Here is a 21,358-nt window from a genome sequence, read left to right as displayed (position 1 = left end):
TGTGGGACAGGGTGTGTTGAGGTTTTGACTCACCAGTTTGACCAGATGGGGGTGCTGCTTCCTCACCAATAATAACCAGACATGGTGACGCACACAGGTTTCCAAATTATTGTTCCATAATGTAGTCATTGGATGACTAATAAACGGGCCTAATGACTACAAGTGAAACTACTGTAGATCAACATTTATTGCTAAAAATGAAACCTTACATGATTTATTGTAAGTAAGTGTATAAGTGTGAACAACACACATTTGTAAACTGATTTAAGTGTGGCCTGTGGATATTAGAATCAGTAAAACTGTTGACCTTTTCACATTTTCTCATTTAAGATGTAATCGACTGATTTCCCAGGTCTTTATATTAGTATTTGACAGATTAAACAATACTGCAACGGATTAAGCTGATTTAATGTCAGCCCCTAATACACCCAGACAGTAAATGTAGTCAGTCTGTGGTGATTGATCGGACTATAAGTTTATTCAGCTCATGTCATTTTTCAGACAAAAATCTAAAAGTTCCAAAGTGAGCAAAATTGATGAGAAAGCCTCAGAGGCGTCAAGCTGTCACTAGTGCTCCCAGCTTACCCTGACATTTGCAAGAGTCTCTGATTGTGAAGCACCTCTACGGTCATAGTGACGCCTGTGATCGTGTGAGGGTCACTACACACCTGGCAAGCCACGCTGTAGATCACAAACTCAACACTTGTGTTTTATCACATTTACTGTATGTCTCTCTGGTCTCGCTGTCCCCCATGCCTCTGATCAATATTTCTGCTTTTTGCACTTTTTGTTTGTCTTTTTTTTCCCCTGCCGTGATCCTCAGGAACATCAAGCAGTGCTAGAGAAGGAAACAAGTTTGTACACGTATGCCTATCTGTGTGAAAGTTTTTTTATTATTATTATTTTTATTTTATTGTGTCAATGCACAGGCGGCAGATTTCAGCTTGTGCAGAGTGTGTAGGAGGAGGTCTGTGAGGTGTGCTGTGTGTGTGAGACACATACACACTGATGTCCTCTTGTCCACTGAAGGCTAGCTGTATACATCATGCATTTCAAGAAAATGAGATAAAAAGCAGTGCTGCAAATGGAAAATCATTATTAATAAAAAAAAATATTTAAATTGTTCACTTGGGCTCTGATTGTTGAACCACTTTCTTATGACTGAACTTAGGCCTGAGCCAGAACTGACATTAGCAATATCTGGACTGTTTCAACACTAATAGCAGGCCATGTACCCTAAAAATGCTCTATCATTGTATACAAAAGATTGCGTTAAGCAGTTCACTCAAGGTTACACATCAGGCTTCCTGGAAGAGAAGTTCCAGGTAAAATTTAAAATGTTACATGTCAAAATACCTTTGTTTTATTTCAAATGAATGATGAACTATTTAATGTGATTCATAATGTTTTCAGATTAACTGACTGGAAAGTATGAAAAGCACCTTTTAAGGCAGTCCAAAAAACAAGCCTACTATTATCTCTAATTAACATACAATAGGAAACTAGTTTTCACATTCATATATTTTATTAATTACTGTATCAGGTTAGGATAAAAGGCATGTACATCCAGTATATCTTTGGTTCCTACAAACCTTCGTGAGAGGCAAATTTTAGAGAAACAGGAATTGAGCTAGACTGAACAACATCTCTAAAAAGAAACTCAACAGTGAGTTCTTGTTCTCATGTCCTGGAAGCCCACCACTTTCAACATAGATCGTATGTTCTGTACATTCATTCACTCTCCTCACTGTTTTTAACATTTACACAGCCCACACCATCAATTACAGCCTCAGCCCTAAATTTAGTAAAGTCAGGCTAATACTCAGAAATAAAAAGTAGCCTACTGTAGATTTTAAAAGCTTCTACATCATTAACCTTTTAATTATCAGCTTTACTTAACTTGTTAATGAATGCCATTTTGAGCAATTTAACTTTACTTTTTTGTCATTTTTGAAAGAAAGAAAGAAACCAGAACAAAAGAAGAAAGCAGAACCTAAAAGTATGTGTGTGTGTACATGTACTAACCAATTCATGACAAAATTATTCTTAGTCTTATGAGTCTTATGATATCTTATGAAATACTGAAACCAAAGAAAATGAAAGTGGAACTTAAAAATGAGTTTCAAAAAGAACCTGTGATAATCTTCTTTTGCCAAAACAAATGACTAATTTCATGCGTCATAATCCTGACCAGCATTTCTGTTATTCTGTAAACTTATTTAATATGCAAATATGAAACAGTTCAAGCCAGCATGAAGCCAGTATCCCCCCATAAGATCATGACACTTAAAATCAATGTTTTGTTCTCAGATGTCCATATCTCATATTAATGGTGGGCTACTTGTGTCCATTAAAGCTTAGAGACAAAAGTAACAGATGTCATCAGGTTTCTTTTTCTTAACTTGTGTCATTGCGGTACAAGATCTTGTGAGTTCAGCAGTGTGTTTGTTCTCATGAAGATCACACTTGAGTCATCTGATCATCATAAACCACAAACATGACATATTGCTGTACCTATGGGAAGTGAATTCTAAATCTAGCTTGTTTTGGAATCACACATCTTCAACACTTGGCTACTGTGACTGATCCTCAGCAATGATTGGCTGACAACTAGGTGGGTGGATCAGGACAAAAACAAACATTGCCACAGCCTTTGCCACTCAGTACCTGTCTGTCTGTCTGTCTGTCGACTGCTCTCAGTTCACTCTGGGCTCAAGTCAGATACCCTCTCTCAACCTTTCAGCTCATCCACCTCGCCCCTTCGTTTCTCTTCGTAGCCATGAGGACCACAGTGGCCGCTGTTGTCATGGTGATGTCGTGCTTGATTATGGTGCATGCAGACGTGAAGCCACAGAAAGATTTCTCCCTGCAGAGGGTAAGATGGACACACATGCCTCCTATCATGTTTGTTTTGAAGTATGAATTTATTTAAGTTAAGGAGGTTCAGATCTCAATATTTGTTCTTTATGCAGTGACCCCAATGGTGAGGGAACACTGTGTGTGTGTCTGTGTGTGTGTACTGAAAGTTTGAGAACAGCTACTCACTTTGACCCAAAACAAACAAACATGGGTTTAAGTCTCACCCCAGCTCTGGGAGGCAAGTCACAAATTGTTATGATTGGAAAAATTGTGAATCCTTATTTTCCTGGTTCCTGAAAATGTGAGAGGTTGAGAGAGGTCAGTTTAACATTTCCCGTGGTAAATACACCATGAGAAACATCTTAAAAAAGGAAGCTCTTCATTTGTTTCCTGCTATTTATCCTAGAAATGTTTTCTTGGGGATTGTTCCATATTAATCAGAAGTACTGTTACTTTCCAATCTGGTGTTAGTTAATGTGAAATGTCAGATAAAACCCCAACTTAGCTTTTCTTCTTTTCATTTTTTTGACCGTAAAGTTCCCACTTGTAAACTTTATCTACAAAGCCTAAAGTAACTCAAAGAGAATGCAGCATCAGGAAAAAAGTTTATCTGTTTGTTGTTGTAGTCAGGTTGTTCCTTCGGGTATCAACATTCACAGTCCCTTCATCCAGTCTGTGTCATAAAGGATGTGAGTTCAGATATGATGAAATTATGTGGTTAACAGCAGTGTTTGCAGCGTGTTTTCCCACTGAGGCAATCAATATTAAAATTACACACACTTAAAATGTATGTAAGAAACGGCCACAAAGAAATAAAGAAAATATTCCTAAAAGAAAGAAATTGATCTTTTTTATCTACGCTTATGCTTGGTGACAGGTGGAAACTGATTATATGGCAAAAGTTTTTTAAAAAGTTGAAATGCACATTAAAGGATATGTCTAATGATATTCTATATTTTTCTTTAATGACAAAAAATATAAATCTAAACCAAAAAAATGATCTTTCTAAAAAAAATATTCCCTGTGTACCTAGAGCCCTATAGCTTTGCTTCCAAAAGCAAACGGGTGACATGTTCTTTCATTACGATAAACATTGACACCGTTTTGAATCATTTTCAGTCATTCCCACATACACCCCTTGCTATCTTAAATACTCACTATCACACCCAATCTGTGGCTGAAAATAGTCTAAACACTATTTACCTGTGTTTAATTAGCCTTAAAAAAGTAGAGTGCCTGGCTGTTTTGGGAAATTACGGAGCCTTTATAGATTAACTTGCAGTTAAATTGCATGCATTCATCTAATAGTCTGTCTTTGTGTAAACTATGTGCCTGCATGAATGTGTTTACGTGTTTTTGGTTGTCCTTGTGTAGAGTATCACAAAAAAATAGTCAGAACCCAAGATCTTACATTAAATGTAAACTTACATATGAGTGCTTTTGTGTGTGTGTGTGTGTGGGTGGGTGGGTGTGTGTGTGTGTGTGTGGGTGTGTGTGGGTGTGTGTGTGTGGGTGTGTGTGGGTGTGTGTGTGTGTTCAGTTTGCAGGGAAATGGTACCGTGTGGGCCTGGCCTACGACTCTCCACGTTTTGCCCCGTACAGAGACAGAATAAAGGCCTCCATGGGGATTATCACACCACTAGCAAACGGCAACGTTAACCTCACAATGTGGGATATCACGTAAGTCTGTGTGTGTGTGAGATGGTGAAGTACTGTAAGTGAACACAGGAGAGGAGAGCAGGCAGAAGACATATTGAGTGACGTTTATTTCTTCTATGTGCTTCAGACCTATGGGTTGTCAGAGTAAGATGTACCAGTATGAGAAGACTACCGTACCCGGACAGTTCACCTACTTCAGCACACGTAAGTCTCTGCTCACCTCTGATCTGACTCATCACCTTTCCCAAGAGAGAACTTGTTATTGAACCTGAGAGAAAGAGACAAGAAGTAATGTTTGATAAGCTTTGTGACATTCCTTTTCCCCTGATAAACCAATATAAATATTTGACTGGCATTCATTTAGAGTCAGCAGCAGTAGAACAAGTTTCTCGATCAGCGAGGATATGAGCAAACAACCACACTGAGCAAAGGCACTGAGGCCACAGTGTTCAGTCAGAACATGTGACAAATTGTTCCTAAGTGTCATAAAAATGTAGGAACAGAAACCAAAGCTAAGCATAAATATACCTTTTTTTTTTACTCCCCCAAAAAATGAACCAGGCATGTATGTAGAGTGTTGATTTATTTAGAAGATATTTGGTGCATTCGGTGCTTCCCATTTTTGACCTTACTGTATTGTGTAAATTGTTGGTTGTTCTGCTTTACAAATTTCACAAGTTGTTCTACATCTCCCATTTTTCTGGTTAATACTGAATACCAAGAAGTGATTTCATTTCTGTGTTGTGGTTTCTGTCAGGCCATAACATGGTGAAGGACATCACAGTGGTGGCAACGAACTACACTGACTACGCTTTGGTTCTCAAACACCAGGTCTTCAACAGAGAGTACACGCAGGTGGCACTTTACGGTGAGATGCACACACAAATACACACATGTTTATGTTGAATCTAAACGTGAGCTGCAGCTACATTGCAGAGTTGATCATGTTCATCACCATTCTGCCCGTTTGTATGTGTTTCTGTTTCTGTATGAGTGTGCAGGTCGCAGTCAAAGACTCAGAACTGACATCATTCAGAAGTTTAAAGCCTTTGCTCAGTCCCAGGGTTTCCCCAAAGAATCTATTCTGACTCCACCTCCAGCAGGTAAAGTAGAGGGAATACAGTACACAGTATATACACATGCAGACAAAGATAATGTGGGTAAATGAATTACCCTTAAGTTAACTAATTCATGTCTATATTATTCTCTGTTCACCAGAAAACTGCCCACCATCAGCATCTGGACGTCAGGTGAGTCTTTTTCCTTTTTAAAGTGTGAAAGCCAGAGTTAATTGCAGATTCATTTCAAACTAATCCTTAATAAAAGCTTCTGTATCCCCCTCCAGGTGTCCTAATGCTGCTACAGCTTCCCAGTCTATTTTTTCTCCAGCATTGACTATGAAGTACATTCTCCAGCAACATCATCGTTTTGGCTGCAGATGATAAATAAAAAACATTACTTATGGATTTTGTACACCATCCTCTTTTATATAGAGATTTACATTATTTTCATAGTTCTGCTGTTTCACATTTAAATAAACGAAATTAACCTCTAGGTTGTATGTGTGTACCTATTCATAAGCTTTTGAAATCACAGGATACATTCAAATATACTGTGCATATTAACATTTTACTTAATCATCAAGCACTTTACAGAAAAAGACTTTCATTGTGGTAACTTGTTTTAGTTTATATTTATAACTATGGAATTAAGTATTAACTTAAAAAAAACATCTGCATACAATACATTTTGCTATATCACACAGTCCTGACATACACTTAAAAATAACACAAACCTCATAAATATGTCTACTCAGTCACTTGTGGGGACTTGCTTCCCTTTCTTGGTTAAATGCAAATCCCCATAATGACTTGGTTTAAAATAAAGGCAGCTGGTGGTTAGGGTTACAGTAAGTCTCAAGGAAATTATTGTAAATCAATGTAGTGTGTGTGTGTGTGTGTGAGTGAGAGAGAGAGAGAGAGAGAGAGAGAGAGAGAGAGAGAGAGAGAGAGAGAGAGAGAGAGAGATGTCCTCGACTCGTTGTGCTTTCGCTCACTGAAAGTGCTGAGTTGTGTGATGTGTAAATTAGATCCTAATTCTGACCACCAGGGGGCAGTTTTCACCAAACTATGAAATTGAATCCCTTCGTTCTTAAATTCCTTTAATTTACCCATTATGATGATTGAATTAATGTATTTTTCATGAGTTTTTAAGGAGACAATGAATGTGTTGAAATAAATTAAGGCATTTTTAATATTTAAAAATAATCTAATTACATATATTAATATATATAAAAGTCCCACAAAATAGACTAAAAAAGTGGAAAAACCATCCCTTAAAAAGGCTTTAATCCTTGATTAAGAAGGAAATTCAAGTTTTTTTAACCCTTTAAAACCCCTTTAACCATGCAAATAATCTTTTAAAAAAACATAATTCTTTTCAATCATGTTTGGCGTGAACTCCTGAATTTGACATTTAAGGTCCTTTTAATGCTACAAATAAGGACATTATGTCATCATGTAATGTTTGGGGTTTTTTTTAAGATTTTCTAAAATCCTTGCATGCATATAGGTGTCAGATTTCATCACATCAACATGCTGTTAACAAGGCCTCACCGCTTTTTGACTTTGGTGCCCTCCTGTGGTAGTATCAGGAAAGACAAGGTGGCAATGCAGCCTTTTCTCTATTGACTATCAACTGTTATAGTCCGACATGTATTGATTCCTCGTTTGTTTTAGCTTCAAATTCTGAAGTCCACTGTCTCATTGTGATTATTTGGACTGTTCGATCATTCGCCCTACAAACACACAATCACATGTACATACTTTTGTGCACACTCAAAAACACACAAGAAGACACAGGAGAACTTTGATCTTTTACTTGTTTATTCTCTGCAATGTGATGGGACAGAGGTCCCAAAATCCAGCTTGGCCCAAGGAGGATGGCAAAAAGCAGGGCAGGGGGTTGGTGTGCGTGCAAGGGGCTGAGCTTCCATCCTCTCAGAGATAGAGGTTGACAGTCAGGTTAGCAGAATGCAGAGAGCTGTGGTGTCTCTACTGGTCCTGCAATGGGCCTGGACCCTGAAAGGAATCCCTGTGCTCCCAGAAACTTATATCCTTGCACAGGAGAACTTTGATTTGGGCCAGGTGAGTTGCTCAAATACTGGTTTGATCATTTTATTTATTTCAGACAAATGTGACCAGGATTTATGTTGCCATAGCTTTCCCATTCCCCCTCTCCATCATTTCATCATGTATTCTTCCTAAAGAGTAATCCTGGTTCTATGAGGAAGGAATCTTTATATTCTGTGAGCAGTTTAAACAGAAATCTGTATCTGTAACTATACAACTTCATCATAGTCAACCACAAAGGTTGGTGAAATTTACCCACTGTGACACCAACAATTGTGTCATGCTGACCAACCATTATTTAAAACTATCTCTAGAGTGTAGGACACTTTTATGTCAATTTTACGAGTACCTGACATGGACACTGGGAATAGATCTGGATGGGGAACTATAGGGTGACCAAAATGATGTCACATCTACTTTAAACTCAAGATATGGACCACTGAGTGGCCTCACTGGAGCAGGTGGGGTTAAGGACCTTGCTCAAGATGGTGGTAATGCGGGAGGGGCAAGCACTGATTCATCACTTTCCCACCTAGATTTATCCTGCCGGAAATCAGATTCCCCCCTCCAAACTGGAATGTGACTCTGGAATGTAAAATTAATCTGTGTATATCCCCAATGACAATAACTCACTAGTTGAGGAATAAAATATTTTATATGATATAAAACCGTTGATTATTCTGAAAACATCCCATCACACCAGGTGGATTGTGCTTCTGTATAGTCTTCCTGTATTGAGGATATGCTTGCGCATGTGACCCTAGAAGTGAGACCTGTTGATTTTATACATTCATTTGCTGGTTATACTGGTTGTTATTGTGTTTGGTTTTGAAAAAGAAAGACAAAAGAGTATCTAATTATTATTTGACAACTAAGTTTGGCATTTTTCTCTATTTAATGGCATGTTTTCAACAAGTGAAATTATTGTTACCAACTAGTGAAATTGACATTTTCTTGTATAACATTTCAGCAGCTCTCCTTTGAGATGTTGTTGGCCCTTGTAATGAAAAATTCAGCTTGGAATGGAAATGATCACTAATACTGTCTTTTGATCAATAGAATATCAAAGTATTAAGTTGTATCACGAGTTCTGAGTTTGCTGTTATGGCTGCACATTAATCCATATGGAAGTCAATAGTCTTGTGTTCCTTGCAGTTCATGGGGAAGTGGTATGAAGTAGCAGTGGTTTCCACCTGTCCTTACTACATGCAGCGTAAGAGAGGAAACCCTGTCATTGTTACATTGGAGCTAAAACATGTTGCTTCTCAGGACAACTTCACAATGACAGCCACTAATTTAAGGTCAGACACACACACACACACACACACACACACACACACACACACACACACACACACACACACACAATTTAAAACATGTCACACTTAGTATAACCTGTGTTGTTTGTGTGTGTGTGTGTGTGTGTGTGTGTGTGTGTGTGTGTGTGTGCCTGTAGGAATGACTCATGTATACAGACATCCACAGTTTACAGTTTGACCAACACTCCAGGACGATTCTTCCACCACGTTGCAAGTATGCTTCATCCTATTTTTGTCTAATTGCACATTCTATCCATAAAATTCACACCATGTCAACAAAAATGTTAAATCTGTCATGCAGCATGTTGTACACACTGTTTTCCCTGCAGGGTTCGGAGCCGATGTTGATTCCTTCGTGGTTCATACTAACTATGATGAGTTTGCGATGATGGTTCTGCTGGGCACAGAGAGACCAGCAGAAATTAAGACCACCACTGTGAAGCTCTATAGTAAGGGACCATTCTTAATTCTATTTTTCATTATGTCAAGTGGTTTGTTTGTGGTCAAGTGGTTTATGTCATAGGTTTAACCCATTTTGTAGGTAATTGGATTGCAATTTTATGATAATATTTGATCATGAAAAGTGTGACAAAAATGCATATAGTGAAGTAAATTCAACTCCACCACTAACAGCCACTAAATAACTAGAAATTTTACTACTATTGCTTTTCCTCTGAATCATCAGAATCAGAATATTTTTATTGTCATTGTAACAGGTACAACGAAATTTCATATATGACACTTCTATCTTATCCTGTGTAACCCAAGTATAAACAGTAATAGAGGCAGAGTAGTCTGTGCTGTAACACAACCGAATTTCTGTCTTCCTCAGGTCGATCTATGGTTGTGAAAGATGCTGTGTTGGATGACTTCAAAACACTGGCCAGACAACAGGGAATGAGTGACGACACTATCATCAATAATCAGAACAAAGGTTCACACGTACACACATTCATTACTCGCCTGGTCCTCCCTGAGACCATTTTTGTCTAATTCGTCGTACTGAAATCATCTCATGCTCATTTCCTAAAAGGCTGAAGACATTTAATACATTTTTCTCAAGGTACACTGTGTAACTGAGTAACAATGGATGCATGTACAGTATATTGGCATTCATTTCATTAGTTACACATATGTTTGAGAAGTGATAATGAGGTACAATCAAAGAAAAGCAAAGGAAACAATCTCACTAATACTACAGGGTTGCTGTTTTTTTACAAGGCTACAAATGATATAATTAATTCTGTAGAGATTAAATTCAGTTTTTATTAGTAAAGGGTTAAAACAAATAAAAATGGCTATAACAAAGGTAGTAGCTATTTTTGTTATTCAGTCTGTACTGCATGTTCCAATGTTTTTTGTTTGTTTGTTTTTATGTGAGTCAGTTTTTTGTGTCTCTTTCTTCTCAGGTGAGTGTACTCCTAGTGAGCCGGTGACAGAGCCCACTCCTAAATCTCAGGTAAATGCTTCACACTTAATGACATCTGCATGCTGACACATCTGTATCTGCATTTATATTCACCAGCCATCAATAGAGGCACATTAAACATGCAGATTTATTTTTTTCAATAAATATATTCCCATTACTCATAGCTTTAGGATAAGTCACCAACTGAACCAATTTGTGGATTTTGGACCATGACCGCATGTTTTTGCTCCCCAAAGGTCTAAGAGAAATGAGGTGGGCACATAGCTGGTAATGCTTCACCAGGTAAGAATACATATCACTCACATTGCAAAAATAATTTTAAAAAATCACGGATAGACTGAGTCTTCTGCAGATTAGAAAAGGAAACTTGTGGGAACAGTAGTGTTAAGTAGTAAACTATGTGGGAATCTTTTTCATCCCATACTGTATATTACATTTAATTCACAAACTACAGCAGGCATTTTCATCCTAAGCTTTATTTTATTTTCATTTCAGACCCTCTTAAAGTACAAATACAAATATAACCTTTTTTCATTGTTACAGCTCAAAAGCTCATGTGGACAACCTGAAGATGAAGAACATCACAGCTCATCTCATCATAAACAATTATAGTCTATGAATGGATGACTGTTTCCTTAATAGAAAAATCAACACTGTTTGGTTTGCATTGACGTTCTCTGAATACTTTTAACACTATGTCACTATTTACAGCAATTTAATTATTATATTCATATACAAAGGCTTTTTAAATGTAATTTGTGATGTGCTACATAAAATATCATTCACATATACACACTTTAAGTAGAAAGTGTATCCAGACTTTTGAAATAATGACTGAAAAAATCATTAGTTCATCATAATTCAAACTAATCTTTAGTCATTTACTCTCAGACAGTTAACCAGTAAAAACACATTGTATTTGTGCTATAGTAACTGTAATTTGACACAGAAGAAGAAAAAGCACTGGTAGACTTTTTAAATATTCAACACAATTTTAATGATTGGTTGCTTTCCCCCCACCTCCAGTGATTATAATTGTATATTTACAAAATGCTGACTTGTACCTAAACAATTAAAAATGTGAATCCAGAAATATAACTTCGTATAAAATATATCTCAATCTGTGAAGTTTCATCCAACAGAACAAACTGAAGATTACTTGTTTACCAGTAAAAAAAAAAAAAAAAGCTATCTATAAAAACCACAGTAATGCAGGGTAAAATATCATGTGTTACTTATTAGTCTCTCAGATCATCAAATGTATTGATTTGTTGATGTTGCCAAAACTCTGAAGTCCAACATTTAAGCAGTCAGCTGCTCAGTCGAGTAAAAGAGACAAAGAAAGAGACGGAGAGAACTTTGCTCTTTTTCTTGTTTGTTTTTTACTTGGCCGTGGGAGTGTGTGGGGCCACAGCACACACACAACACAGGTCAATGCCCTGTCCCCCTTTGGAGGGATGAGGTGGGGGTGTGTGGGGGGGGGGCATGAAGGAAACAGTGATTCAGTGTCTCAGTCGTCTCAGAGACTAGTGGACAGACAGGCTGATAAGATGCAGAAAACAATGATCCCGATTTCTGTGCTGATCCTGGCATGGCTCTGGACCATCCAGGGTCTCCCTGTACTCCCAGAACCTCTCTACCCTCCACAGGAGAACTTTAATCTGGGTCGGGTGAGTGACTGAGTTCAGTAATTGCACAATTGCATGCTATTCTTCCTCTGTATTGTGTAATATCCAGTACTTTTAAATGTATATTTTCTTCTCATTTCTGTATTTTTGTACTCGCCTTTCTGTAATGAAATTATTATTCTTACATCACTGCAGTCAGTGGAAAGTTTAAAATACATATATAATTAACCTAAAAGTATATGTTTTGTATAAAATATTAAATGCATATTTTTATATATTACGTCTTATGGTTTCTATGCATTATATGTTGCATTCCAATTGCATACAGGCAACAAAATGTATTTTTCCTGGGAAATCCATCCCACTGAACTATTGTAGAGGTCTGAGTGAGCGTCCTTTACTCAAGCACTGAGTGTGAAGAGAAATATTTGAAAATATGTTTTGAAAATCTATGCAGTATTCTCTGATTTGGCTGATTGTTTCTGTTTCTTTTCTTTCTTTCTGTATTGATGTGTTTTGGTTATAATTGTGACTTTTACTTCAGTATGAGTTGTGGACATTTCTGATCAGCAAAGTGTAAAACACATAGTTGTTGTGAAATATTCATTTGTAATTCATTTATTATATGAAGTACACATTTTTTCTGTTTTTGGTTTGGTATACTGGAGCAACAACCCTGTTTCTTTTATTTATACTTTATGTGAATTATGTCAGTAAACTTTCAATTTATAAAGAATCATCTCTTCCGAACAGTTTTTGGGAACTTGGCATGATGTTGCCTTGGCAACTACATGCTCCCATATGCTTCGTAACAAGGGAGATGCAGCCATTGGCAAACTGATCCTTCAGAGAGGTACCACTGAGGGCAAACTCAAGATGACTCGAAGAGTACTCAGGTTTGTAAGCATGGCACACACACAAACATTTACACACAAAGACACTAATGGAGAAAAATGTATCAGAATGAATTATTCTTTACACTACAAATATCATAATTAAATCATATTATGGATGTGATAATGCACACATAGGCTAATCTTGACATCAAACATTGACCAAAACCAAGTGTATGAAATCTAAAGTTGTCTGTGCCAACTATGTTATAAAGACACAAATACATTTTGTGTTTAGACAAGGAACATGTAAGGAGATCTCTGGGGACTATGAATTGACCTCCACCCCAGGACGACTCTACTACAATGATGCAAGTATGTCTCTCTCTCTCTATCTGAATAATCTAGCAAGTGGTGCAGCTCTATTTTCTGTTGATGTTGTTATCCATGAGGAAGTACTATTATAAATATTCTCCCTATGTTCTTCTGCCTGCAGAATGGGCGAAAGAAGTGGATGCCTATGTGGTGCACACAAACTACAATGAGTATGCGATAGTGATAATGAGCAAACAGAAATCATCAGGGGAAAAGAGCACCTCAGTGAAGCTTTACAGTGAGTGGACATGCTCCATGTACCTCGACATTCCAATATCTTTTTTCTGTTGTTTTGGTGTGATCTTGAAAAGGCTTGACTGATATTTTCAGCACCATTTCAATCCAAATTTTGCTGAGTAAAATACAAAAAACAAACCAGTATATTTCATCATAATTTTAAGCGTAATTTTTGTCAGTTAATCAAGGAAGTTTTATCAGTATTAGGATTTCCCCTCATTTATATTAAGACAGACCATCAATTCTGACCAGATTCTTTTTAATTTGTCAGCAACCCTTGATTAACTGATGAAATTAGTGATTTTTTCTAAGTGAAAGTGATTATCAGGTGAGTATGTTCATTTTACAGTGCCTCAAATCCTTTACACCATGTTAAAATTGTCATTTACATCTACTTCAGACTTATTGCTCTGTCCTCTTCAGGTAGGACCATGGAGGTGAGAGACACTGTGCTAGATGACTTCAAAACACTGGTCAGACAACAGGGAATGGGTGACGACACCATTGTCATTAAAAAGAACAAAGGTACAGTACAGACTCACATCTGTACTAACATGCCTCTTTATTTGAAACATTCATGCAAACTTTGAAAGCCTGATGAATGCACACAGAGAGATGGAGATCAACCAAAAAGCATGGCTGATAAATTATAATTGTTTAGCTTCACCTTGTTTTTATGGTTGCATTTCATTTTTCAAATTGAACTTGTTTTGTAAAACAGTTCAATGCAGTTCATGTATTTAGTGTCAGAGATGATAACAATCTTTTTTGCAGCAAGGTAGCCCATAAACATAAAACATAAACACAACAAAAACACCATAACACAACTTGATGATATGTTTTCATTAAATGTCTGTGCAGGTGACTGTGTTCCTGGAGAGCAGGTAGCAATGTCATCTCAGCCTGAGCCACAGGTACTTCAAATATATTTAATGAATCTAAACTAAATTATCTTGCCATGCATGCGTGGATTTCATTGACATTAAAACACAATGTATTAAATTAATCATATTCTATTTCTAGTAGTAGTACATTTATATAGGAATGCCTAAAATAATACTACTAATAAACTACTACAATAATATTTTTCTTATTGCAACAATTGAGAATCTCAAACTAATTTCATGTAAATATGTTTTGTACAAATGAACATGAACAAATGTCCTCTGTGGTTTCAGTGGAAGTGGTGAAAGAAGTATTATGTTAATCATAATTTAAGAATCAAAACTAAAAGCCATTGCTTGTAAGAATCATATATGCAATGCTTACTGTATATAAAAGGTATAGAGTGTTAAATTAGTAATGCATTAATGTATATTTCAATGTTGTTGCTTTAATGTTGATAAACATCTATAACACAACACCTTTACAACAAATCTAATGTTACAACTGTATAAAAAATATAGTTTTATGTATTAGTAACTCCCTTTGTAAAATGTGATATTGATTAAATGATCAAAGAGTTACAAATGATGTGATGCTGTAAAAGAAACATCTATAATGTTTGAAATACTGGGGTTCAGGTGCTTTGTATCTCTGACTGAGTCTGTCTGTGGCTGTAATACAGCGGATGAAGAGAAATGTGGAGATTGATGAAGCGGGTTCTGGCGACATACCTTTGTTCAATGGAGCTGGTAAGAGATCAGCTCACTCAGTACATTAATAACATACTGTCATACATTAAAATATAAATGAACAGCATTACATATTCCTGAAAATGAATGACTCTAAGATTTAACTGATGGATATATATCCCTCTTCTTTTTTCTGAACAGATAGTCAATACAATAACATTGTGTCAGTACAATAGTGATAAAGCAAAGCTCACAGTGATAAAATCATAAAGTAATGGCTGTTGGCTGTCAAGATATATTCTAGAGGGCCTAACCTTTATGGAGTGGATGCTGTGTGCAATTTTTTCACTGGATGCAGTCCATGTTTTGCACATACTGTAGATGACTTGTGTTTGTATCAAGGGCATCCTCCCAAAGTTCCTTAGAGATCTCCTCTGCCAGGTCCACTTCCCAAAGTGCTTTAATGTAGTTTAAGAGACATAGGGAATGAATGTGAGCATTGATATATGACATCAGTCCTTTTAAAGCAGGTACTGGCTTGAAGAACGTGTCCAATGGTGAATCAATGTTAGGTTAGGAAACCGACAAGGAAACTTCTACTTACTACTCTTTAAAGATGTTGAAAAAGCATGATTTGCAGTTTTTAAGGTTCGGACACCAAAACAACATCTGAACTGATTCCAGACCTTCCTCATTTTTTACTTTTCTCTCTCTGTAGAGGCTTGTAAAGCAGAACCAGACACAGGACCATGTTTTGGGATGGAAGACCGGTACTACTACAACTCCACCTTGATGAGCTGCGAGCTTTTCAAGTTTGGAGGGTGTGCGGGCAACCAGAACAATTTTCGGACTGAGAAAGAGTGTCTGCAGAGATGTCGCACTGAGGGTGAGGAGTGACAAAGGACAAAACACATCTAAATGCGGTATCAGATGATTCAACATAACATGCAATAATTATTGATCTTGCACATTGCAAGTTTATTCTGTCAGTTTGTTTTTTTTTTCGAACCTAAAATAGCTATTTCTCCATGTTTAACTGCTGTCAGGGTTGTACTCAGGAGGATGTAGACTACCGTGCTAGCTTCCCGCTTGCCACATACTGTTGACTCTGGTTGATGCCTTTTTTCCTCTTCAGTGGTATTTTGAAAAAGAGAAGCCCAACTGAAGCCTAACTGTCGACCAGAAGTTATTGCTTCCTTTTGTCGTTGCAGATGTGCACAGTCAGTAGTTCAACATAAAACTACACAATGAATGAAAAATATCCAAGCACCTGTGTACTCTCTCCATAGCTGTGTGCCGTCTGCCCATGGCAGCCCAAGCCTGCACAGGCCAGCCACCCATCTGGGCCTTTGACTCAACCAGCGGTCTGTGTGTGCCCTACAAAACGGGTTTCTGCCAGACCAATGCCAACAAGTTTTACACCAAGGCTGAGTGTGATGAGTATTGTGGTGTGGTCAAAGATGGTGAGAGGACATCTGAAGAGATACAGACTTGTAAAACAGAAACAGTAGTACAGCTGTGCAAATTACAAATGCAACACTAAAAAGCACACTAAATCTCTATCCACATAATGATGAAAGCATTTCATGGCTTTTTGCTTTTTTACAGATCCTGACCTCCTGAGGGCATGAGGAAACACTGCTGCTCTTCTGAACTCATTATACAGATATGCAGCATGAACAAGCATCATAAACAATATTACTTTGTCTCAGCACTCACAAAACGATGTGGTCTTATAACACAAAAACAAATAAAACAACTCATCATTCTGTTTTGGTTGATGTTTATTGTGTCTTGATTAGAGTAAAGTAACTGTAGAAGAGGCTGCAGTCCTAAAATTGATGAACTGGTAAAGTGATATTTCATTTATCTGTGTCAGACGCATGATTGAGTATGTTTTATTTTTTATGTTTTTTAAGTGATTCTGATCCAAAGCTTTTTACACGGTTAAAGCTGTCAGGATGTGCAACTGGAACAATTTAACCTCCAGTAAGTTAACTGATTTGGCTATATGGCTAAACAAGTAATGAACACAACACAGCAAACTTGTTAGCAAACAGTTGTTTATTTACTGAATTTGAAGTTACAAAGCAATATTATCATTGATTTGGAGTCTTCCTCTTGGCCACCTGGTGATTGTAAAACCAACAGATAGGTTAGTGCGCAACAGGGGAGCAGAAGATTTTTTCTGGTTTGTTTTCCACCACCCACCTGCATGTGCACCTCACTTATACTCTTTTAGCACTGAGTTTGGTCTCTACCAGCTCCTGACAGAAATATCTGGCCACTGTGTTCAACAGCTAACTAGTGGCTAACTTGTTCTGTTTGCCATTTGCTGCTGAGCTGGTTGTGCACAGTTTGTTTTTAAAGCTTTTCCTCTGAAAAACTGCCTGCTGCAGCCGGAAAAAACACTGTAAGAGTGAATCAAAATGGTAAAGTAGTGGGCTAGACAGACAATGAGAGCTGCAATTTGCTATAAAACTCTGTATCATGCTGCTGTCATATATATAGGGTAGATGACATTATTTGACACTGGAGGTTCTTAAAGGGATGTTAAAGAAGCAGGTCAAAAGGATGCAAAAAGAGGTGACATTTATTAACAAAAATATTAATGAAACAGAAGCTAAAGTGAACCCTCCAAAATTGAACAAATATAAGTAACAGGGACAAAACGAACAAAAATGTGCAGTTATAAAGCAGGCTGACAATTCTTCTCTTGCTCATCATACTGTAATTGTCCAGTGACTGGTCCTTACTTTAAAATGCACAACCTGAGTGCACCAAATTATACAGAATGTAATTTACAACAGAGCAGTTTTATCATTCCTACCTTGAGGTAGGACAGAGCCTAGTGACTCAGTGTTTAGTGCAACTAATGATGAACACCTGTTGTCACTATCACTGCCCAACCATCACAAAATTCTCCAAAAAAACCCCTCATTACAACAGGACTGAAGCCCTTCAACAAAACATTGTAAAAAAAACACGAACTACTCAACTTAAACTAATACTTCCTTTATTTACGTAACATGGCAGATAAATCAACAGAAAAACTGGAGCAAAATTAGTCATTTAATACACAAAATATTACTGGGACACAGTGTAAAGGGAGAGGAGCAACCTTTTCATACTCCATAAAGCTAAGGAGAGCAGCAGAGTTGTTTGTTAGGTCATTACACATTGTTATTTGATACATTTTCATTATCAGAATGTTAATAATAGCTTTGTCTCAGGTTTTATCAGAAAAAAAAATTCTCAGGAAAAACCTACAATATTTGATTTGTTACAAACACTGTAATCATCTTTTGAGCCTGTCTGTAACCAGTGTCTGGGTGATGTACTAATTCAGTTCTGCTCCACAAAGCCAAGCAGAGTAATGACTTATTTTATTGTTGATCTATTGGGATATAACTTAACATATTCTGTAAGTGATGACAAAAAATTATAATATTTATTGGATGTGCTGCTTTTGTGAAGTTGGTTCTTGTTGCATCTTCGTGTGATCAGATGAGCAGCAAATGTTCACTCATTTCGCTCAGTTTGCCTTCAGTGAACAGGTTCTTCTGCTCTTAATCTCAGTTGGCTAATGGAAGCAAAAGAGAAAATACATTTAAATCATATCTGGTAGCGATTCAGTTTGAATTTACATGAACACATACAGTATATCCAAACTGTACAGTGGGTACTATATTATAAACATCAGTAACAATCAGCAGCATCTGTCAGCTATTAGTCCCCAGACAGTCAATGCTTAACCTCTGAAACTATGTTTGCAACAACACTGAAGTCATACAGTGTTAATTATGTATATGCCTGTATGTCTGTGAGCTGCACACTACTTTCATTGTTTATCATACCATAATGAAAAATATGACCATATGCAAGATAGTGTTCAACTATGTGAATCATGTTTTGTTTTTCCATCCTCACCTTTGGTGTGGCATGTTTTCATACACGCTCTCTCAGTTCTAAAGTTGTTCTGGTTTCCCCTACATCCTCCATAGATGAAGACTTCACATTTCATCGTGGTGGAGTTGTAGAAGTAACGCAGCTTACGTGCCTTACATGGGCCTGTCTCTGCTGCTGCTTTACAAACCTCTATAGCAAGAGAGAAAGGGCGATACAGAAAGCTGCAACCACAAAATAACCAACATACAGTATATGTGACTAACTGAAACTGGAAACTGCAATGCAGCCTGATATGACCCACCTCTGAAGCAGTGTTGGCAAGTTAAACTCCTTAATAATAGTATTTATGAATTATGTAAACAAATCAAATGTAATAAAAAAAAAGAGTACCCTGTGAAGTAAAATGTCAGCTGTACATGTTCAGTGTTCCGATGTGTGAAACATTTTTTGTATTTTCGTCCTCACCCTTAGAGTGACATCTCTTTAGACATTGTTTGTCAGTTTTAAAGTTGTTCTGGTTTCCACCACATCCTCCATAGATGAAGACTTCGCAGCTCATTGAGGTGGAGTTGTAGAAGTAACGTGGCAGTTGTGCCTTACATCGACCTGTCACTGGTGCTGCTGTACAGACGTCTAAAGAAAGAGAGAGAGAGGGAGATACAGTAAATTGCAACCACAAAGCAACCAACATACAGTATATGTAATGAACTGAAACTGAAAACTGCAATGCAACCTAACATGACCCACCACTGAAGCAATGCTGGCAAGTTTAAGTCCTTATTATTGGAGTGTTTATAAATTATGTACACATGAAAACAGCACAGTACTTTGAATGTGAGTCAAATTATAATAAAAAAAGAAAACAATAAAAATGCAAAAAGGCATTACACTGACAATGAATGAGCAAGTAATATGTCAACTCCACATGCACAATGTTCATATGTGTGAAACATGTTTTTCAGTATTTCACTCCTCACCATCAACGTGACATCCCTCCAAACACTTTCTTTTAGTTTTAAAGTTGTTTTGATTCCCACCACATCCCTGGTAGAAGAACACTTCGCAGTTCATTGAGGTGGAGTTGTAGAAGTGACGTTGTAGACGTCCCATACATGAACCTGCCTCTGGTGCTGCTACACAGGCCTCTACAGAAAGAGACAGATGGAGATAAATAACAATGCATATAAAGGAAAGATAACCAATACCTAGGCTTGACTGTAACACAAGCCAATTTGTTGGTGCAGTCTGTGATCAACATAATAAACATGTTCTCTAGTCTTTCATTCAGCACAACTGTACTGTACATATACAAGTATATTGCGCAATTAATGAACTGGGTAAACCGATCTTTTACCTGTTGCATTGAACTCTGTTGCATTATGAATAGTTTGCTCATCAGAAGCGCTGTCCAAATCTGCAGGATCCACAGAGAGCTCCACACTACCCTGTATCACAACCACAAAAAGACTCAGTCAGAAATCAATTACCTATTTTTTTCCCTCTTTTTTTGCTCCATCATAAGTTGGCAGCAGCTCTTGTTATGTAATGGTTCTTTACATATCACATTTTACAAAGGATATTATTCATTTACAAAATGTATTTTTTTTAAATATCTGCTACAATAAATCAAAGGGGAAATTATACTTTAAAATGCTGTGCACACATTATATGAGGCATTTAACGTGTTATTCTCTGTTGCTATAAAGACTCAGTGCAGCAGCCTTGTTAGAGAATAAACATAAGGTCTCGTAAGGATTAAAAAATCCTTCACAGAAAGAAATGCAGATCTCAGCCACTCACCACATTCTGGAAAGTCCAGGTATACCCCAGGACAAGCACAGAAATCAGAATCACAGCTTTCACCATACTGTCAGTCTTACTGTTCACCTGTCTCTTGAAGTCTGAATGGAAGAAATTATAGCCATCTCCTCACTTTACTGCTTATAATGTACCCCACATCACAACCCGGACAAGGCATTGACCAATGAGTTATGTGTGCTCTGCTGCCATCACCTGTACTTGCTCCCATAACCAAATAAATGAGTAAAGGGTTTTTTTTTAAAAAAGACTTTGAACTCCCCCTGTCTGTTTGCTCTGACCTGGCCGGGCAACTGACCACATAGACATTAGAAACTGAAGTGTTTTGTAGTGTCTATATACAAAATTGTGGGGCCACTTATAAAGCTTTTACTCATTTTCTAGATTGAAGACTTCTCAGTATTTGTTTTATTTTAACAAATTTAAATCTTAACTCTTGCTTAACAAAAAAAAAAAAGATGTTTTAAAATCTAGATGAAGAGCTGTCATGGAAAGTATCAGCTTTATAAAAACAAAGACCCTCAGAGTAGAAATGTCTATAAAAGACTTTGCACTAAATAACTAAATACTGTCGCATTAAATAACAA

General features: G+C 37.1%; 4 protein-coding genes across 7 annotated transcripts; 3 read left to right on the top strand and 1 right to left on the bottom strand.

The window, feature by feature from the left end:
* The first annotated feature begins 2,667 nt into the window (after positions 1-2,667).
* On the top strand, positions 2,668-6,070 carry ptgdsa (prostaglandin D2 synthase a). The gene is made up of 7 exons (XM_053340334.1): positions 2,668-2,875; positions 4,400-4,539; positions 4,646-4,722; positions 5,276-5,386; positions 5,520-5,621; positions 5,737-5,768; positions 5,864-6,070. The coding sequence occupies exons 1-7, from the start codon at positions 2,780-2,782 to the stop codon at positions 5,870-5,872; spliced, it is 567 nt and encodes a 188-aa protein (XP_053196309.1). The 5' UTR covers positions 2,668-2,779; the 3' UTR covers positions 5,873-6,070.
* Positions 6,071-7,323: 1,253 nt separating this feature from the next.
* On the top strand, positions 7,324-11,859 carry LOC128379994 (protein AMBP-like). 4 transcript variants are annotated; one of them, XM_053339639.1, is made up of 8 exons: positions 7,324-7,416; positions 7,522-7,664; positions 8,805-8,950; positions 9,106-9,182; positions 9,298-9,417; positions 9,801-9,902; positions 10,378-10,427; positions 10,634-10,874. In XM_053339639.1, exons 2-8 carry the CDS (start codon positions 7,551-7,553, stop codon positions 10,637-10,639), a joined length of 615 nt encoding a protein of 204 aa, XP_053195614.1. In that variant the 5' UTR covers positions 7,324-7,416; positions 7,522-7,550; the 3' UTR covers positions 10,640-10,874. The 4 variants fall into 4 exon arrangements, with proteins under 4 accessions (XP_053195614.1, XP_053195615.1, XP_053195613.1 ...); XM_053339640.1 differs by lacking the exon at positions 7,324-7,416 and adding an exon at positions 10,941-11,859 and having other exon boundaries at positions 7,482-7,664; positions 10,634-10,679; XM_053339638.1 differs by lacking the exon at positions 7,324-7,416 and having other exon boundaries at positions 7,482-7,664.
* A 49-nt stretch (positions 11,860-11,908) lies between these two features.
* On the top strand, positions 11,909-16,815 carry LOC128379993 (protein AMBP-like). Its single transcript, XM_053339637.1, has 10 exons — positions 11,909-12,067; positions 12,779-12,921; positions 13,157-13,233; positions 13,355-13,471; positions 13,894-13,995; positions 14,332-14,384; positions 15,038-15,104; positions 15,763-15,930; positions 16,334-16,507; positions 16,653-16,815. Exons 1-10 carry the CDS (start codon positions 11,948-11,950, stop codon positions 16,673-16,675), a joined length of 1,044 nt encoding a protein of 347 aa, XP_053195612.1. The 5' UTR covers positions 11,909-11,947; the 3' UTR covers positions 16,676-16,815.
* Positions 16,816-18,043: 1,228 nt separating this feature from the next.
* Positions 18,044-20,948, bottom strand: LOC128380228 (actinia tenebrosa protease inhibitors-like). The gene is made up of 6 exons (XM_053339960.1): positions 20,754-20,948; positions 20,308-20,398; positions 19,931-20,098; positions 19,419-19,586; positions 18,975-19,142; positions 18,044-18,627 (listed from the first exon to the last, which is right to left on the bottom strand). Exons 1-6 carry the CDS (start codon positions 20,817-20,819, stop codon positions 18,620-18,622), a joined length of 669 nt encoding a protein of 222 aa, XP_053195935.1. The 5' UTR covers positions 20,820-20,948; the 3' UTR covers positions 18,044-18,619.
* Positions 20,949-21,358: the final 410 nt, after the last annotated feature.

Source organism: Scomber japonicus, chromosome 19, assembly GCF_027409825.1.
Source record: "Scomber japonicus isolate fScoJap1 chromosome 19, fScoJap1.pri, whole genome shotgun sequence".
Lineage (NCBI taxonomy): Eukaryota > Metazoa > Chordata > Actinopteri > Scombriformes > Scombridae > Scomber > Scomber japonicus.
Note: the sequence above shows the minus strand (reverse complement) of the source record. Positions and strands in the feature narration are given on the sequence as shown.

Bases quoted from the DNA above. Each gene is read 5' to 3' on its own strand.
- ptgdsa (XM_053340334.1), top strand. From the start codon at position 2,780: ATGAGGACCACAGTGGCCGCTGTTGTCATGGTGATGTCGTGCTTGATT. The intron at 2,876-4,399 runs GTAAGATGGACA...GTGTGTGTTCAG, and splicing joins AAGATTTCTCCCTGCAGAGG to TTTGCAGGGAAATGGTACCG. The intron at 4,540-4,645 runs GTAAGTCTGTGT...TATGTGCTTCAG, and splicing joins CTCACAATGTGGGATATCAC to ACCTATGGGTTGTCAGAGTA.
- LOC128379994 (XM_053339640.1), top strand. From the start codon at position 7,551: ATGCAGAGAGCTGTGGTGTCTCTACTGGTCCTGCAATGGGCCTGGACC. The intron at 9,418-9,800 runs GTAAGGGACCAT...TGTCTTCCTCAG, and splicing joins CACCACTGTGAAGCTCTATA to GTCGATCTATGGTTGTGAAA. The intron at 9,903-10,377 runs GTTCACACGTAC...CTTTCTTCTCAG, and splicing joins CATCAATAATCAGAACAAAG to GTGAGTGTACTCCTAGTGAG.
- LOC128379993 (XM_053339637.1), top strand. From the start codon at position 11,948: ATGCAGAAAACAATGATCCCGATTTCTGTGCTGATCCTGGCATGGCTC. The intron at 13,234-13,354 runs GTATGTCTCTCT...TTCTGCCTGCAG, and splicing joins ACTCTACTACAATGATGCAA to AATGGGCGAAAGAAGTGGAT. The intron at 15,931-16,333 runs GTGAGGAGTGAC...CTCTCTCCATAG, and splicing joins GCAGAGATGTCGCACTGAGG to CTGTGTGCCGTCTGCCCATG.
- LOC128380228 (XM_053339960.1), bottom strand. From the start codon at position 20,819: ATGGTGAAAGCTGTGATTCTGATTTCTGTGCTTGTCCTGGGGTATACC. The intron at 20,399-20,753 runs GTGAGTGGCTGA...GTTGTGATACAG, and splicing joins CCTGGACTTTCCAGAATGTG to GGTAGTGTGGAGCTCTCTGT. The intron at 19,587-19,930 runs GTGAGGAGTGAA...CTCTTTCTTTAG, and splicing joins GGAGGGATGTCACGTTGATG to ACGTCTGTACAGCAGCACCA.